Genomic DNA, 18,829 nt, shown 5'->3' with positions numbered 1-18,829 from the left:
TAATAAATTTATTTTACAATTTATAAATATTTAATAATAAATTTTATAGTATAAAATATGAATATTTTAATTATATAATCCACTCTAATGTGTTACTATTCACCCTTATATATATAATTTAAATTAAGTTTTAATTTATTATTGAGTTTATATATGATATTTACTATAAAATAAATTTTGATGGTAAAAGTAAATATTATTATAATATTTTATAATAAATATATTTATATTTATTTTATTAAAAGTAAATTTTAAAAAATAGTTTTATGAAAATTTGTGAAATAATAAAAATATTTTACGTATAAAATCATTTTCCAGGAAAATAAGGAAAAGCTTAGTGTTGGGCGTCTAAAGGATCCCATCTTTCAATCCTGACAACTACACCATTACTTTTTTGCCTTTTCTGTTCTCTGTCTTTCTATGTACGTTTAGTTTTTAAATATCAAAAAATGTTGGGAACTTCGATAAATCCCATAAAACCACCTTCTTCTTCTGCCTCCTGGAATTGCTATTATTGGTCTTGTGAAACGAGAATGGCCACGTTGTTGTCCTCCACCTCTTCATTTGATTATTATAACCACTCTCTTCACTTTCTTTTCTCTCCTTCCAAGTTACACTGCCCCAGAATTTTGGTCTCCAAGCTTCCTGGACTCAGGTTCCGGGTCTCCTCACCATCTAAATCTCGAGTTTTTTGTGAATCCAAGGTACGCTTTTTTATAACTCTATTAATTTTTACTGAATTATTGTTGGGATCATAGCAGATGATATAGAATTGTGTCAACATATGGTTTTGGATGTATTCAGCTCAGCTCGGCTCTTTGTTTTTTGGTTTGAATCACTTCTGTTCTTGGATCCTGTTTGAATGGACTTCATGCTTCTGAGTTTGGATTTAGCTAAAGTTAGCTAAAGTTAAAGTCACCAATCCTAGACATCACCCCTTGAGAGAGTGTCAGCCTGTCAAATGGTCCTTACTGGCTTTTATTTGTTATTAAGGCTTCCTTTTATTGGTTTCCCTTTAACTATTTATTAGCCTTTTAAGGTAAATGGAAAACTAGCATTAGAAATCAAAGTTCTAATTCATTAAAATGAATAAAATCCAACTCTAAATCTACTATAACTGTTCTGCATATGAGATATTCATATAAACCACCTCTGGAGTCCAAAAACTCTACTGCCAATATATGGAATAATAATATAGAAGTAAAATCATGGATTTTGTTTCCCACAATTCTCATTTTTGTTTCTCAAATTCTTAGTTTGCTTTTGTCTTCAAGTTCTTTTACCAAAAGTAACTACCAAAAAGTATCTTAAGATTTGCTTGCCTTGCTCTGTTGAAAAACAAGTTTTTTCTTCTCCTTGTAGGTATTACAATATTGATGCTGCAGTATTCCTAGTTAGTAGGGGCATTGCTTGCATTCCATCATAGATGGTTTAGTATTTCATTTTTACTGGAACACCATGTAGATCATGCCATTGCATTCACTTGTAATTTGGATTGGCTATTTTTATGCATCATTGCTGTCAATAGGTCTGCTCCTTGTCGGCTTTACCTGATTTAACTTTTGCTCCTTGAAACTTTAATATTTTCAATTTCATGTAGATCCTGTACCATACTCGTATTCTTAACCGAGCTTGCTGATGGTATTGCAATTTTATTTTGTTTATTTATTTTTTCAAATGGATGTCAAAATACCTTTTTCTAAAGCTTTTAAAATATATGTTGTGAACCTTTTAGTCTTTCATACTTGTTCCTACGGAGTTAGATGGTGTTCTTACCATCTATCCATGTTATTTTTATCTGTCAGACACAGGAGGGCCAAATTAGAAGATGTTCACCTTTACTAGAAAAAGCATCACTGCCAAGTAATGGTGCACTTGCCTCTGATGAATGGAAAGCAGTCCCCGACATTTGGAGGTCTTCAGCAGAAAAGCATGGTGATCGAGTAGCAGTGGTGGATCCATATCATGATCCACCTTCTACCATGACTTATAAACAGGTAATTTACTTCTTTTCTTCTATATCAAGTTATTAAAGAACTAATTAGTGTATATATTGAAATAGATAAAGAGAATCCCGTTACATAATTAGTTAAAATAATATTTGAATACTTATTTCTTTCATAATTTGTTTTCGTTTTATTATCTCAAAGTTTATTTTTAGTTAATAGAAAATGTTGCTTTTCCAGTTTCCAATTTCCATTCTATTGTTTCCTGTTTTGCAGTCATTATATCTTTTCGATTGCCTTATTTTCAACTCCTTCCATACTGCAGTTGGAGCAGGAAATATTGGACTTCACTGAAGGTTTAAGGGTTATTGGAGTTAACCCAGAAGAAAAGGTTGCACTTTTTGCTGATAATTCATGCCGATGGCTTGTTGCTGATCAAGGTGTGTATAATTTGTGATTTTCCATTAACTGCTTAAGTCCAAGGCTAAAAAAACAGGGCTCCTTGGTTGTGTACTTGTGTTAGCATATATAATCTAATAATTTCATCGCTAGGTTAAAATACTTGTATTATTATGTTAAAAGGATTCAATATTTTATGTTTTTGATAGCAGGACTCTGCTTTAGATAGATTCCTTTATTTGCTTTGAATCGGAGGCACATAAATCTGTTGCTGTAGAGATGATATAGGATGAAGAGATTATATGCTATATAACAAGTGAGAGCAGATTGGCACACAGATTGAATAATGTTGGTTCGTGTGCAATTGAATCAAGGGGATAAACTGGGCATTTGTATTCAAGCAATAATTATGCATATCTGTTAAAGCTCATGCAGCTATGCTCCCGTACGTTCTTTTTTCACTAAGACCTGGCCATACATCTTCTATTTCATTTCTAGATATTCCACTTCCAATCAATTCAAAACCCAAACAACCTATCAGCCCCCATGAATTTGCGCTATCTATTTTTAGAACTAGGTGACCTATGCTTGAGCCTTATAGCATCACCAAATTCAGTTTTATCTGTGATGTTTTATACTAAAATACCAGATTCACTTAAGTGTTCTTTTACTGAATAAAATTGGAACTTTCTTGTGTGTTTTGCATCCTTTAAGTTATAACCATCAAGGCGTGTGTCTGGTTTTATGATCTGATTTTATCTTGTGGGAGGTAAAAGATTTTCCTATAGACATCAATTTGAAACTTTTTTATTTTTGTTATGGAAGTAGTGAGGCTATTCATTATTATATTGTTGAACTGCTATGAGTACAGTATGCTGGAACTCTTTTATCTTTCACTATTTACCTTATTACTAGTTAAATTTCTGAAATTTGAATAATTTGGGTGCATTAATTGACCAAGGTATAATGGCAATGGGAGCAATTAATGTTGTCAGGGGGTCAAGATCAGCTGTGGAAGAGCTTTTACATATATATAATCATTCGGAAAGGTTTGACTACATAAGTGCTTTTATAAAATACTTCAGTTTTTCTTTAAGAAAAGTAAACTTGAATTGTCATGTTTCAAGTGAACTTCTCTAGTTTTCATGTTATCTTATCAAAAGATGTCTTGAAATTTTGTGTTTTGCTTAAATTGGATATAATTATCAGTAGGCTTCATTTCAATGTCTTCCTATATATACTTCATATCTCGTGTTTCTCGGGCACTCATGTATCAATTTGCATTCAGTTTACATCTACATGGATGTCTCTTAGAGCCTTCCTCCGATGGGATTTATCCCTTAAATGGCGGTGATTAGGATTTTCTACTGTTAATTTGATAATTTAATATTATCTGCATATCATCGTGAGAGAAGATGTTTCAATGAAGTAACAATTATTCTCATTAGCAGTTAATCATTTCTCATGTATGCATAACACACACTGGCATATAAGCAAAATCACACAAATCTATTATCTTCTGATCATCTTTTGTTCTTATTTTTTGAAGTTTTATGTGGTTCGTTGTGTTTCATTTTCTGAACTTTTCTGCTTTCATTGTGATTAATATTACATGTTTTGACAGTGTTGGGCTTGTTGTTGACAATCCTGAATTTTTCAATCGTCTTGCCGGAACATTTTCTTCCAAGTCAACCATGAGATTTCTTGTTCTACTTTGGGGGGAGAAAGCATGGCTGTCCAATGGTGAAACACACGGTGTGCCTATATTCAGTTATAAGGAGATCATAGAGTTAGGAAGAGAGAGCCGTGTTGCTCATATTGGTTCTCACGATGCTAGTAAGTTGATTAACCATGTTCAAGTTTCGGATAATGTATTTTACTTCTTCATATTTGATAATGTTTTTTCATATTCTTTTCCATGTTGTTCTACTATTTGTTGCCTAACGTGTAAATTGTATTCATTACTTTTTCTATCTACGTCCACCGTGTTCTTCATCCTTATTACCTAAAATTTCATCCAGTTGTAAATATCCACTTCGTACATGATGACACTTGATAACTATGATGTTTAATAATTAAAATGAATATAACAGTTATAGATATGAAACTAGGAGCATGTTATTGGGGGAAAAGGACACTATCAATGATATGAATCGCATATCTTATAAGCTTATCTGCCAATTTCCTTGATAGAATTATAGCAATTGGCTAAATGTGATCCCAGGACAAGGTTGCAAATATGAAATCATTGGCTCAGATGATATTGCTACTATTGTATATACAAGCGGAACCACTGGTAACCCAAAAGGCGTTATGCTTACACATAAGAATTTATTACACCAGGTAACTGATTACTACTGAATACATAGCTTTTTGGTATTTACTTTGGAAAGTACCATAAGAACAAAGTTTCAATCAAGTGCTGCACCATTTTGTATCATCTGATTTAGTATGCTAGTACATATTAAGGAAGAATTAGTCAATAGAGAAAAATGGCTGATGTATCTATGAAATTGTTCTGTTGTTAACCATTGGTTTATGAAATTTCACTTTTTGTAACTTGTGTCATACTTATTTTAGTCCTCCAAGCTTAGGTTAACCTGTTGATCCAGGGGTTGTCAAGGTCCAGGTTGTTTGAAAACTAGATTGACCCATGATGCCAAATGCCAAAATCTGAGAATTTGTGGCTTAACTTTCAGTAGAGAGCATTCGACTATTTCATTTCTTTTCATTGAAAGTAACATCTTGTTTAATTTGATTTGCTATATAATATTATTTCCTGTCTGAATTATTTTCCAGATAGAAAACTTGTGGGATGTTGTACCTGCTGAAGCTGGGGATAGATTTCTAAGCATGCTTCCTACTTGGCACGTGTATGAGCGAGCTTGCGAGTATTTCACATTTACACATGGAATTGAGCAAGTATATACAACCGTGAGAAATTTGAAGGTATTGTTAATTAGTTGTATATGATTATAGGTTTGCGTTAAAAACATGAAAGTTCTTTAAATTCACTCTAAATAAATGGGGAATGACAAAACAGCTATATTAGTGTCTACCCTTTTCTGCTTGGATTATATAATGGTTCCTTGCATGGCATGCTTATTAGTTCATTACCTATTTATATGTTGGTTACATATTTTGGTTTTGCTTTGTAGGATGATTTGAGACATTATCAACCACAATACCTGATTTCTGTACCTTTAGTGTATGAGACACTCTATCGGTATGTCCTTTGGATCTCTTCAATGTTGATTAACCACCTCCGGCTAAGTTAATTGGGATGCTTTTCTATGAAATCATTGATTCATATTGTCACTGCAAATATCATGTGTTGCATTAGTTTCAGTCTTCTAGTATATACCATGAATATGATAAACTTTATCGTGGTATCATTATCTTGTGGAAAAAAATTTGCATGCTTGTTTTTAATGTTATAAAATCAAATTTAATTTTTCTTATTATACAATCTTGTGAAGAGAACTCTTTCAAAGAAGTAATCTTTTGATCAGAGTTTAGATTGTTCTCGTAAAGTTTCCTTGATGCTTTTTATCTCATATTTTTATGACATTGAGAAGCAATCGCTCATTAGCTTTAAAAACTTCTGTTGATGTACAATGTATAAGGAGCCAGTTTTATAGCACTCAGTTACACAACTAAATAATTCTTCTTTAACTAGCTTGGTTGATCGGTATATGTTGTCTTCTAAAGATTGTTGGAAAAAACATCTCTAGTTTATGAAAAATTTGTTCTAATTCAGCATGAAGCTGAATAGAACTGCATAGATTGATTCATTTTCTTCAACAGTTATGAAAATTTGTTCTAATCTTTTGATCAGAACTTTTTCTTTCAATTTTTCCATCTTTCTTACCATGTACACCTATGAAAAGAAAATTTATGTTTCTATCTTTCTACTTTAAATTTCTATCTGTTGAGAATCTTTGATTATTTGATAGCATTGAATAGTATCTTTAGAGATTATAGTTGATTTTTTAGAGACTCTAATTAAGAGATATTCTTTCCTTAGTTGATTCAATGTTGCATATATATATTGTTGTACATATTTCTAAGAAATACATACTTTGAGAGAGTTTTTTCCTCAATACATTAGAGTATTCATCTTTAATTTCATCATGATATCAGATTTTTTATCCTTAATTAATTCAATGCTGCATGTATATATAGTTGTACATATTTCTAAGAAATACATACTTTGGGAGAGCTTTTTCCTCAATACATTAGAGTATTTATCTTTAATTTCATCATTGTATCAGATTTTTTATCCAATTTTTGAGATTTTTTTTCAGATTTAAAATTTGATTTTTCCAAAACCCCTAAAACCACAAAATTTGTACTTTCCACCCTAGCCTTATTTTTTTCTCTCACCGCCCCTACCATTGGAGTCGGCATTCACTTGTTGGCGAAACTCTAGACTCCGGTGACCAGAGGACCCGCGCGTGGGCCCCACGTGCCATCGCAAGCTTTTGCAACTCTGTTGCACTTGTCGCGCGTGGACTTCACCTGTTGTTATCGCTGTGCTCTCTGCTCTCTTCCGATCATTCTCCTCTAAGTGGTGTGTTTTGGCTAAGTTTTTTTTTTGTGGGATCTATTTGGTGTGTTTTTCGGTGTTTTTTTTTATTCTAATTGTGCAAGCAGATTTTTTTGGGGTTTAGTTGTTTTTTTCTATCCTTATGTCTATGGACGAGAAGTTCGTGATTCTAATCGATAATCCCTCATTGCAAATTAGCCCTGTGAAGCTTGATGGACATAATTACCTCACTTGGTCAAAGTCCTGCTTGTTTATCAAGGCTCGTGGCTTGCAGGGATACATCACTAGTAAACCGTTGAAACCTGAACTCATTGATTCAATCTGTAGTCATTGGGATTCAATGAACTCTCTCGTTATGGCATGGGTTATCAACTCTATGCAACCCTATATTTCCAAAACCCATTTGCTGTTTGATACTACGGAAAAGATTTGGAATGCTGTTGCTTTCACCTACTCTCGTGTTGGGAATGATGCACAAATTTTTGAGATTCGTAACAAGGCCTATGGTATAAAATAGGGGGAACTAACGATTTCTCAATATTTTGTTGAATTAAGTGGGTTGTGGCAGGAACTTGATTATTATTAAGATATTCAAGCGAATTGTGCCAAGGATGCCTAAAAATTTCAGAAGATGGTGGAAAAGGAGCGTGTTTTTGATTTCTTGGTTGGGTTGAATACTGAGTGTGATCAGATTCGGGTTCAAGTTCTTGGCAAGATTTCGTTCCCTTCTCTCCATGTGGCATATTCCTATGTACAACAGGAGGAGAGTCGTCGTGTTGTTATACTTTATAATCCACCTTTGCAGAAAGCTAACCTCATTGCTAACCAAGATGGTCCATCGGGTGGTAAGCCTGCCAAGGATCACTTGACGTGTGACTAATGTGGTAAGTCTCGGCACACTAAAGGTTCGTGCTGGAAGTTGAATGGTCACCCCACACGAGGTCGTGGTGGAAAACGAAAGGGTAATTCTCAGCCTCAGGCAAATTTTTCAGACTCAGTGACAACAGAGGATAAATCCACTTTTGCGGAAAGTTTTGCCTCGGACGAGATTCAACATCTTCGACGCCTCTTGTCTCAATTGGACTCTACCTCAATTGTCAAGTCTAATCATGTGAAATCAGGTACTATTTTAAATGCTCCACTAACTCTTGGATTATTGATTCCGGTGCAAATAGATATATGACAGGGTCAAACAAAAGCCTATTTAACTATACTACTTGTCCATCTAAAGATAGTGTGCAACCAGCCGATGGCTTCTTTACCTCCATCTCTAAAATAAGTTTTGTTGTTTGTACTCCCCATATCACTTTATCCTTTGTCCTCCATGTCCCTAAATTCCCGGTTAACCTTTTATCCGGTAGTACTATCACTGAAGCCTTAAATTGTAAACTTGAATTATTTCCCGATCACTGTGTCTTTTAGGACTTCCAGACAGGGAAGACGATTGGTAGTGGTAGATTGTGTAATGACTAATATATTCTGGATTGATTGTCTAGCATGTCTCAAGCATTATTTGGAGACAGTAAAGATGTCAACCGGGAGATAATACTGTGGCATAAATGGTTACTGCTCTTGCCAAGATGTTTCCTAGTTTATTTTTCAAGAACTTAATTAGACTTTTTAGTTTGTGATGCCTGTGAGTTTGCTAAGCATACACGAAACAATTATCCTTTGCGTAATAATAGAAGTAATGTTCCTTTTGAGATTATTCATTTGGATGTTTGGGGCCCTGCTCGCCTTACTTCTTTATCTGGTAATCGCTGGTTTGTTACTTTTATTTACTGTTACACTCGGATGACATAGGTATTTTTATTAAAGTCCAAAAGTTATGTTTTCTCGTGTTTTCGTTCTTTCCATAAATTGATTACTACTTAGTTTGATGCTAAGGTTAAGATTTTGCGAACTGATAATGGAACTGAGTATAAATTTAATGATTATTTGGAATTATATAGAATTTTGCATCAGACCAGGTGTCCAGGTACAAGTGCTCAGAATGGTGTTGCCGAAAGAAAAAATCGGCATCTTTTGGAGGTTGCTAGATCACTTATATTCACTATGAATCTCCCAAAACCTTATTAGGGGGATGCGATTTTGATTGCGGCTTATCTTATTAATCGGATGCCTCTTCGGGTCCTTGATTTTAAAAGTCTCATGGAAACCTTAAAGAGCAAGACGCATTATCTAGTTTCAGCGAAGGTCTTTGGTTGTGTTTGCTTCATTCATCTTTGACATGGGAGCAAACTAGATCCTCGAGTAGTTAAATGTGTTTCCGTTGAATACTCTCCCACACAGAAGGGTTACAAATGTTATCATCCGCCATCTAGAAAGTATTATGTAAGTATTCTTGAGAATGAGCCCTATTTTTCTTCATTACAACCATCTCTTTAAGGGGAGGTTATTGACAATGAAGAGATGAAACCTTATTCTATTACTCTTCCGAGGGAGAATTTAATTCCAGTAGATTTTGGTTCAAGAGAAGACTAATGGACGGTTGTTAGATAGGCCTGATTTAAGGACATACACTAGAAAAAAAAAGAAAGAAAGAAGATGTCATCATACTATCTACTTTATGCCCTGACTCTTCATTGGGAGTCTTCTTTACTTTCGTTTTCTACTTATTTGGAATTACCAATAGCCCAACGAAAAAGTGTTAGAACTTGCAGTTTACATCTTAGCTCTGACTTTGTCTCTTATGATTCCTTATCCTCATTCTGTAGAGCTTTTGTTTTGTCTTTGTTCTCTATGTCTGTTCCACAAGATTGGAGAAAAGTTCTCACTGATCCAAGATGGAAGAAGGCTATGATTGAAGAAATAAGGGCTTTAGCAAAAAATGAGACGCGAGAATTTGTTAATCTTCTTAAGGGGTAAAAAATGGTTGGCTACAAATGGGTGTATACTATCAAGTTAAGGTTGATGGTTCAATTGAAAGCCTCAAAGCTAGATTAGTAGCGCGAGGATTCACTCAGACATATGGAGTGTATTATCAAGAAACATTTGCTTCAGTTGCTAAATTGAATATGATTAGGATCCTTTTATCATGTGCAACAAATCTTGATTGGGACTTACGGCAGTTCGATGTAAAGAATTTCTTCTTGCATGGAGACCAAGAAAAAAAAGGGTATATGAAAGTTCTTCTAGGTAGGGGTGTTCAAACAGTTAGTTGATCGGTTAACTAGGCCAAACTAGTATTAATTGAATCGATTTTTTTCAAAAAAAATTAACCGAATCGAAATATTTCAGTTAATTCGGCCGGTTAACCGAAATAACCGAAATTTATATGTTTTTTTTGTTAAAACAAGTATAAAATATATAAAAAAATTTATAATGTTCATTTGACCGGATTAACCGAATTAGTAATAGCCTAATACATATAATATATAATATTATTTATTAAGTTCGGTTAATTACTCCTAATTACTCAATTTCGAACGGAATTAACCATTAATCAAAATTTCAAAAAACTTTTAACCAATCTCCGATCGAACTAGGCTGATTAACCGACCGATTAACCGAATTAGATCGGTTCAGTCGGTTAATTCGATTTTAACCAAAGTTTGAATACCCCTATCTCTAGGATTCGAGGATAAAAATACTAAAGGGAAGGTTTGTAGACTAAAAAATGCCCTATATGGATTAAAGCAATCTTCCAGAGCCTGGTTTGACGGATTTAGTATGGCCATGGTGTCGTTTAGCTATCGACAAAGTAATGCTGATCATACCCTCTTTATAAACATCCAAGGCACGGAGATGTCGGTCCTGCTTGAGACTCCCACACATCAAACGTCCTAGGTTGCTGATGGTGTCCGAAGCTCTCGCACATCTAAGCACAAAGGTGTCGATGCTGCTCGATGCTCCCTCACCACCAACATTCTAAGTTGCCGATGGTGTTCGAGGCTTCCGCACATCGAAGCACAAAGGTGCTGATGCTGCTTGAGGCTCCCGTACATCCAACGTCCTAGGTTGCCGATGGTGCCGAAGCTCATATATAGGCAGTATTGCGAATTTTGTGCTATTTGAAGTCTGCACCGGGTAAATGCATTCTCTTCTCAAAAAATAGTCATGTCAAGATAGAAGTATTTATAGATGCAGATTGGGCTGGCTCTCTTGATGACAGAAGGTCTACAACGGGTTATTATATTCTTGTGGGAGGAAACTTAGTCATTTGAAGGAACAAGAAACAAAGTGTTATGGCTCGATCAAATGCAGAGGCTGAATATAGGGCCATGGCTCAAGGTGTTTGTGAGTTTTTATGGCTGCAAAAGATATTGGAAAAGCTAAAGTTGTTGAATGAAAATGGATCAACCTTGTACTGTGACAACAAGGCAGCTATCAGCATAGCTCAAAATCCAGTACAGCATGATAGAACCAAGCACATCGAAATAGATCGTCATTTTATCAAGGAAAAAGTAGCCAATGGTGCCTTAAGTCTATCTTATCTAGCATCCCAGAAACAGTTGGCTCATGTTTTTACTAAAGGGCTCAATTGTAAGATTTATCATAATCTTCTTTGCAAGTTAGGCATACAAGACATCCATGCACCAACCTGAGGAGGAGTGTTGAGAATCTTTGATTATTTGATAGCATTGAATAGTATCTCTAGAGATTACAGTTGATTTTGTTTAGAGATTCTAATTAAGAGATATTCTTTCCTTAGTTGATTCAATGCTACATGTATATATAGTTGTACATGTTTTTAAGAAATACATACATTGAGAGAGAGTTTTCCTCAGTATTCATCTCTAATTTTATCACTATCTTTCTAATTTTTTTTCCACTTTATTAAACAAAGCGTAAATGATAATTATACAACTGTACAAAGTCTTCTGTTCAACTTATTTAGTAGGGAAAGCATTTGATACTAAATGCAGCCTTAATTATTTTATTTTTGGATCACCTCGCAGTGGGATTCAAAAGCAGATTTCAACAAGCTCCACTATTCGTAAATTAATTGCAGTTTCATTCATAAAGGTCAGCTTGGCATATATGGAATTCAAGAGAATTTACGAGGTGATAATACTGAGCAAGTCTTACTCATGTTTTCTAGCTTCTTACAACTTTCTGAAACTAAAGTTAAATTCTGTAGATTCCTTGTTTATGCTTTATCTTCTTCTAATGCAGAGTCACTTTTTAATAGCTTTCATTGTGTTTTATGAAGCCCTAAAACTTGGGATAAGTGGGATTTAGATGCTCATTTAATTTGATACCGATAATTCTTTCAGTTCTCTGATGCGATATATTCAACCAAGGCTTCTGACACCCTAAAACTTGGGATAAGTGGGAATTAGGTGCTCATTTATTCTGATATGCATAATTCTTTCAATGGTCTAATGCCATATATTCAACTAAGACCAAAGAGACCCTTAAATACCACTCCCTTTTTAATAAAATTATTATTTACGCAATACCGTTTTTCGAAAAAGTTATTATGTAGTAAAATATGGATGGAGAGGAAGATTGTACATTCTTATTCCTCTTAGACTAAGCCTGTTTATACATGTTACAGTGGTTACAAGAGGTAATAAATTAAAAATAATAATAATCTATCAAATCCCTAAGAATCAGCTAAGAGTCAATCCCGAAGGTTATGTGCTATTGATTCGTAGTGTCACGATATATCTACGTAACACTCCCCCTAAAGCAGGAGCATAAATGTTAATCACTATAGAGATATTCAACTAGAGTTCTATTTAGAGTCTTTGTGATGATGTCACCCAGTTGGGCTCTTGTCTTCACATATCCAATCGAGATCAACTTGTATTATATCAGCATATGGTGACTAGTCTAACAGCCTATGGAACAACCAAACTGACTAAAGAAAGTCAAAACTATTATCTATTTGTATCATGTACTGGATGTGACATTTACTGAGGTTCAGTGCACGGATGTAGTTCTTCTGAATGCCTTTTCTGCTCTAACTATAAGACCCATTGGATTTTAATGTTCTTCAGTTACTTGTCTCTGCTCAATTTTGGCTTTTGATTTTGCTTCATTAACAGGGACTATACCTAACAAGGAATACGGAGCAACCTTCATATCTTGCATCCTTGTTAGACTGTTTATGGGCGAGAATTATTGCTGCAATATTGTGGCCATTGCATGTGTTAGCAAAGAAGCTTGTCTATCAAAAAATTCACTCTGCTATTGGAATATCAAAGGTTTGATCTATTCTCTATATAAACTTGTTATCAAAGTTTCTTCTCAGTTATTTATCAACCAGTTAGAATCTGTTTATGCTATTAAAAAAAGAATAAGAAAAAGGAAAGATGGAGAAAAAAAATGAGGAATCTATATTGTTGTTTGTTCAGTTCCAGTATATCTGTTTAGGGTTTTGTTGATTCTATTTTCAATCATTCTCCAGGCTGGCATAAATGGGGGTGGAAGTTTGCCTATGCATCTGGACAAGTTTTTTGAGGTTAGATGCTAATATATTTTAACTCTTCGAATCAAAAGATTAGTAGTCATTATCTCTTAATTTATGGAGTCAAATACATGCAGGCAATTGGTGTAACAGTGCAGAATGGATACGGTTTAACAGAATCATCCCCTGTCGTTGCTTGTCGACGACCTTACTGTAATGTAAGGCACCTCTACCTTTTCTTCTGGTATAATTTTAATTGATACTACTCTCTTTATTCCATGCCACCTGTGATATTGCATGTGGTTTTTCATAAGCAATGTAAAGAAATTCTCTAAGAGAATTAGTAGTTGCACACTAGCAACTGAATTTGCTAAACCCATAGCACTGTCTAAGAAACGTGTATGAGGTCATTTGAAATGTAAATCACCCAATTATGATCAAAAGAAAAGGATCTATGTGGGTGCTTTTGGATTAAAGTCTTAGTTGAGCGGTTTGGACCTTTTTCTTTTTAGCTGCACTGGGATCAATTGGATAATCTGAAGTTATGTTTCTCTGACTCTTCATTTTTTTTTGAAGCATCCATGTCTAAAACATATTTAGAATAATATTCTTGAAATAGAACGAAAACCTGGATTTTCCTGGTGCGACCTCGTAAGCATCTCTTTCTCAATTTTCTGAAGGTTTGCAAAACCTTGTTAAACACATAATTGTTGAATTGCCTAGTTACATTAACTTACTAATCTATGTCATTGTCTTATTCTTGTTACACGTTAAATATATCTTACTTAGTTCAACTGTGTAACTCTTTCAAAATTCTAAATATCTAAACCTTCTGCACATCATTTACCGATTTTCTATACTGAGTTGAACAACCATTTTGACCATAAACTCTTCTCACTATCTTACATTTGACCATATTTTTAAGGTTTTTTTCATGTAATCTTTTGTCTTATTCAACTGTGTAACTCTTTCAAAATTCTAAATATCTAAACCTTCTGCACATCATTTACCGATTTTCTATACTTAGTTGAACAACCATTTTGACCATAAACTCTTCTCGCTATTTTACATTTTACCATATTTTTAAGGTTGTCTTCATGTAATCTTTGTCTTATTCAAGTACTGTTCTTTATGTCTAAATAGTGTCTACCTCTTGAGAGTATTCCATTATATGACAATCTTTTAGATTTGACTTTTGAAGGTTATTGGTTCAATTGGGCATCCGATTCAACACACAGAATTCAAAGTTGTAGATTCCGAAACTGGTGAGGTTCTCCCGCCTGGCACCAGAGGCATTGTAAAGGTTAGGGGGCCACAAGTGATGAAAGGTTACTATAAGGTAAACATTGACTCAAAATTTGTCAAGATTTAACCAATGAAAACATATTTCTTATGCAGCTCTCACAACATGCAGCCTGATTTAGTATTACTATCTGCTTTATTTATATTTCACGAAGAGAAGAAAAAAAAAATCTAGAAATTTAGTCATTAGTCAATAGTGATTCAGAACGAGTGAGATATATATATGGGGTTAATTATATATTTAGTACCCAAACTATGATCAAATGTTCATGTCGCTTGGGTTTAAACAATTGCATTAGGTACTCAAATGTTGCTTCTCTTAAATAGCATGCATAAATCTTATTATGCATAATGAAAACCAATATTGTTTTCAGAAAGAAAAAAAAAATAGCAATATTGGACAGCATCCTAAGCAGGGCTGGCGGGAAAGTTGCATCTTGCTCAGGATGAGAGGGCTCCTTATTGTCAGATTAAAAAGGAAAAAATTCATTAAGAATAGAATACTTATACTGTTCTACGAATTCCAAATCAAACTGTCATTGTTTATCAGTGTCATGTGACTTGCATATGAGTTATTGTCACATCTAGGATGACGTATTTTTGTTATGGTTTGAATTAGAATCCTTTGGCTACTAAGCAAGCTCTAGATGAAGATGGTTGGCTAGACACTGGTGATATAGGTTGGATTGCACCTTATCATTTGGCCGGGCGAAGTCATCGTTGTGGAGGTGTGATAGTTCTTGAAGGACGTGCCAAGGACACCATTGTCCTTTCTTCCGGTATACTTAAATCCTGCTTAGCTTGTATAACAATGCATGCACGACCTTCCTACTAGAAATTTGAAACAATCATCTCCTTGTGGTTTTGATTTGGTCATTTAGGTCCTATATGCTTATCATTTTAAGTTAGTTCGGTTAAGGAGTATCAAATGGTTTTCTGTATGCACTCTTCTCTCACTTTTAGTGTAAGACCACATTTATCTCTTTGCTATAAGCCTGTAGTTATAGAGTTATAATTTTGACAAAGATCTTCCATGATTTAACTGCTTGGGCCTTGAACTCATACTCGAGTTCCGCCTTCAATATGATTATAACGATATAAATCTTTTCTTAGCATATGGCATGATTTCAATATCCTTCATACCCGATTAAAGTCACCTAGGCTCAATTCATGTGGTCAGACATGGGTTTTTTCATGCAGATTATAGGTTGAGAGATTGTTCTGTGTCTTTTATCTTTATGTGATAAGCACATTGTGGAAGTTAACAAAGTCGAACTCCAATGCTGCAACTGTACTTTGAAGTGTTTTCTTTTTCTGAATTCTGTTAAACGCATATTAACTGTACTTTCCTTTATTAACTAAAAATATTTCTTCGGAGAAAATAGGTGAAAATGTTGAACCGTTAGAGATTGAAGAAGCTGCCATGAGGAGCAGTCTCATTCAACAGATTGTGGTCGTAGGACAGGTAAGTTGGATACCTTTCTTTCTCTGAAGTTTGCTTGTGGCTTTTGCATTTCTTTTATTTAGGTATTTTAGACTTGATTTAGAACTTCTCATTGTTGATTGACATCTTCCTTCCAGGACCAACGACGCCTTGCAGCTATCATTGTCCCGAACAAAGATGAGGTACTTCAGGCTGCAAAAGTATCCTCTATCGTAGATCCAGATGCTGTAGATCTTGGCAGGGACAAAATGACAAGCCTGCTATGTGAAGAATTAAGCAAATGGTAACCTTTTCAAATTCAGTTTAGATCTTTTTGTCAGGATTTAAGAGCCTCTACTGGTGTCATTTTGTCAGATACAAGTATATGTCCAACATGATATGTTCAGTTTTTTTCCTTTTTTTCTTTTTATAAGTTTTTCATTTATTTAGAGGATTGTATCATTGTAACAAGGTCCAAATTTGTCGGACGCAAATACTTTAAAAAATTTGAAGAGTTGGGTGACATGCTGCGTAGATATAGATTCCATTATTACCATTGCAACTTGCCCCTCTGACCAAATCACCAAACCGTTAGGGTTTGAGTGAAAGGCTGTTGTCTGACTTGATTCTTAACACGCAGGACCTCGGAGTGTTCATTTCAAGTCGGACCAATCCTTGTTGTGGATGAACCTTTTACGGTAAGACTTACATGTCAGAAATGAATGTGCTTGATCTGCAATTCTGCATATATTATGTTAGAGTTTAAGTATAAATCCAAAACCTTGTTGCAGATTGATAGCGGCTTAATGACCCCAACCATGAAATTAAGAAGAGACCAAGTTGTAGCGAAATACAAGGAGGAAATAGCCAATCTGTACAAGTAAATTCCTTTTACAACATATGATATACTTGAAGACTATAATGACCATTCTTATGTAAGTTCCCCCAAACAATTCTGCAACTTTAGGGAACTCTAGTATTCTTCTTTTTCTCAAAGTACCTCTGTCTACATCTATATTTGATATATATATATATATATATATATGGGTGTGAGGAAATTACGTTTCAAATCAATTGAAATACGTAACATAGATTAAACATACATCCGCCGATACTTGTTCATATTCGACACCCATTGAGCAACATAGATTTGATTACTTGACTTTTATGGGTCTAATAGATTTCATTTTGTGTTCTATCTAGGTGGGATTCTCAAAATTGATGCAAATAGCAAGGGGATTATAAAGATGAAATGAGAACTGGGTGTTTGGTTTCAAAATGACCTACCTTTAGTACACACTTTGTGATCTTTGGCGGAGACAAATTGATGGTGAACTACTGAAATGTTAAATTTGTAATTAGTGGACTGATTAAGCTGAGATTTTACAGAAAGAAAGATGTATTAAATGTATCTTGCTAAAACATAATGAAAATAATAAATTAATTGTCATCCTATAATTATTATTGCCATCTTATAATTATTAAATAATCTGACTGGTGTTTATGCGAAATGTACTTAATATATGGTATGATTATTTGTTGATTTCGTAATATCTAAATAGAATTTTCGTGAGAGACATTGCTATTTTTGTAATAAATAAGTTGTGGATTCCATCGCACTTAAACTTATTTTTTATTTATTTTAAAGGTGTAGGGTATTTTCCAATTTGAAGGTTTGGAGGTTATGTGTAGAAGTAAATTTTGTATAACAATAGATAAATAAATACATTTTCTCTGATTATACTAGTAGTAAAATCAATGAAAATAGTCTTTTCTAATTTTACAAGTAGATATATATATCCTCCTTTTAATTGAGTTATACATGCTTTTTATTTTGTATAAGATAGTTTAAGTCTTTTCCTCTACAAGTAAATTATAGATCTTCTGAATTGGGATAATAGAATAAAATATATATTCTTAGCTTGTTTCATGCATCACAATTATTTTTGTATGATTTTAATAGGTTGATATAATATTTATTTTATTGAACATCGTATATGATTATGCCTATGCATGCAAATAAATATCTCATTTGCGATTAATCTTTATGTAGATTTAATAAATATTCAAGATCTACATAACAAACTAGTTGAGATTTCAAACCATTTAAAGAAAGTAATCTCATTCCAATTGTTCATTTGAGATATATGGCTATATGTTTAATCTATTCTAACTTTTGTGTATTCGAAAAGAACTAAAACTTGCTAACAAGTTTTGTGTTGTCTGCAAATAATTAACATTTATGACACTAAGATATAATATTTCAAGACGAGCAAGTTCATCATTTTCACTAGAATGAAAGAGGCTTTCATTCACATGTAGTGATCTTACAACCACTAGGTTGCTTAATGGATGTTGTTTGTCCATGTAAAAAAAAAATTTAAGATATTTTCTGTAGAAGATGATTAATGGACATGGATCCCATCTTTTAAATGTTCGATCTACAAGGTAAAGTAAAATGTATTTTTTTCCAAGATCTTTCATCTCAAATTCTCTTTCAACAATTTACTACATTTTGAAGCTCTATGGGAGTTCTGATAATATTTAAATCGTCAACATAAATAAAAATCATCATGAATTTTAATCTAGATCTGTTTATAAAAGCACGATCAAATCGGATCATTTGTAGGTGCAAATATCATAGAGACCCTTATACTTGGAGTTCGTTTACCTTTTGCCTTTTTTACTCAAAAAATGAGTAAATTAGTCCTTATATTAGATTAAATAGCAAACTGATTTTTTTGTTAAAAATTTCATCTATTTCTATTGTTAAAAGCTGGTCCTTTTATGTTAACATGAGGTACACATAGCACACCTACACAAATTTTTTATAGTATAAATGGATGAAATTT

At 33.8% G+C, this 18,829-nt stretch overlaps 1 protein-coding gene across 3 annotated transcripts; it reads left to right on the top strand.

Annotated features, from left to right (window-relative positions):
- Nucleotides 1-351: 351 nt before the first annotated feature.
- Nucleotides 352-17,435, top strand: LOC105777290 (probable acyl-activating enzyme 16, chloroplastic). 3 transcript variants are annotated; one of them, XR_001128237.2, is made up of 19 exons: nucleotides 352-704; nucleotides 1,806-1,997; nucleotides 2,272-2,386; nucleotides 3,307-3,394; nucleotides 3,970-4,181; nucleotides 4,570-4,688; nucleotides 5,145-5,294; nucleotides 5,504-5,571; nucleotides 11,796-11,901; nucleotides 12,891-13,049; nucleotides 13,253-13,306; nucleotides 13,390-13,470; nucleotides 14,454-14,591; nucleotides 15,174-15,333; nucleotides 15,940-16,019; nucleotides 16,136-16,281; nucleotides 16,618-16,675; nucleotides 16,769-16,912; nucleotides 17,181-17,435. XR_001128237.2 is itself a non-coding variant. In XM_012600470.2 (19 exons), the coding sequence occupies exons 1-19, from the start codon at nucleotides 450-452 to the stop codon at nucleotides 17,197-17,199; spliced, it is 2,289 nt and encodes a 762-aa protein (XP_012455924.2). In that variant the 5' UTR covers nucleotides 352-449; the 3' UTR covers nucleotides 17,200-17,435. The 3 variants fall into 3 exon arrangements, 2 of the variants coding, with proteins under 2 accessions (XP_012455924.2, XP_052478059.1); XM_012600470.2 differs by having other exon boundaries at nucleotides 16,769-16,857; XM_052622099.1 differs by lacking the exon at nucleotides 352-704 and having other exon boundaries at nucleotides 1,859-1,997; nucleotides 2,223-2,386; nucleotides 16,769-16,857.
- Nucleotides 17,436-18,829: the final 1,394 nt, after the last annotated feature.

This window comes from Gossypium raimondii, chromosome 10 (assembly GCF_025698545.1).
Source record: "Gossypium raimondii isolate GPD5lz chromosome 10, ASM2569854v1, whole genome shotgun sequence".
In the NCBI taxonomy this organism is placed as follows: domain Eukaryota; kingdom Viridiplantae; phylum Streptophyta; class Magnoliopsida; order Malvales; family Malvaceae; genus Gossypium; species Gossypium raimondii.
This window is presented reverse-complemented; position numbering and strand designations above follow the sequence as displayed.

Coding starts and splice junctions, on each gene's coding strand:
- LOC105777290 (XM_012600470.2), top strand. CDS start 450: ATGTTGGGAACTTCGATAAATCCCATAAAACCACCTTCTTCTTCTGCC. Junction 16,020..16,135: donor AGATTGTGGTCGTAGGACAG/GTAAGTTGGATA, acceptor TCTTCCTTCCAG/GACCAACGACGCCTTGCAGC. Junction 16,676..16,768: donor TTGTGGATGAACCTTTTACG/GTAAGACTTACA, acceptor ACCTTGTTGCAG/ATTGATAGCGGCTTAATGAC.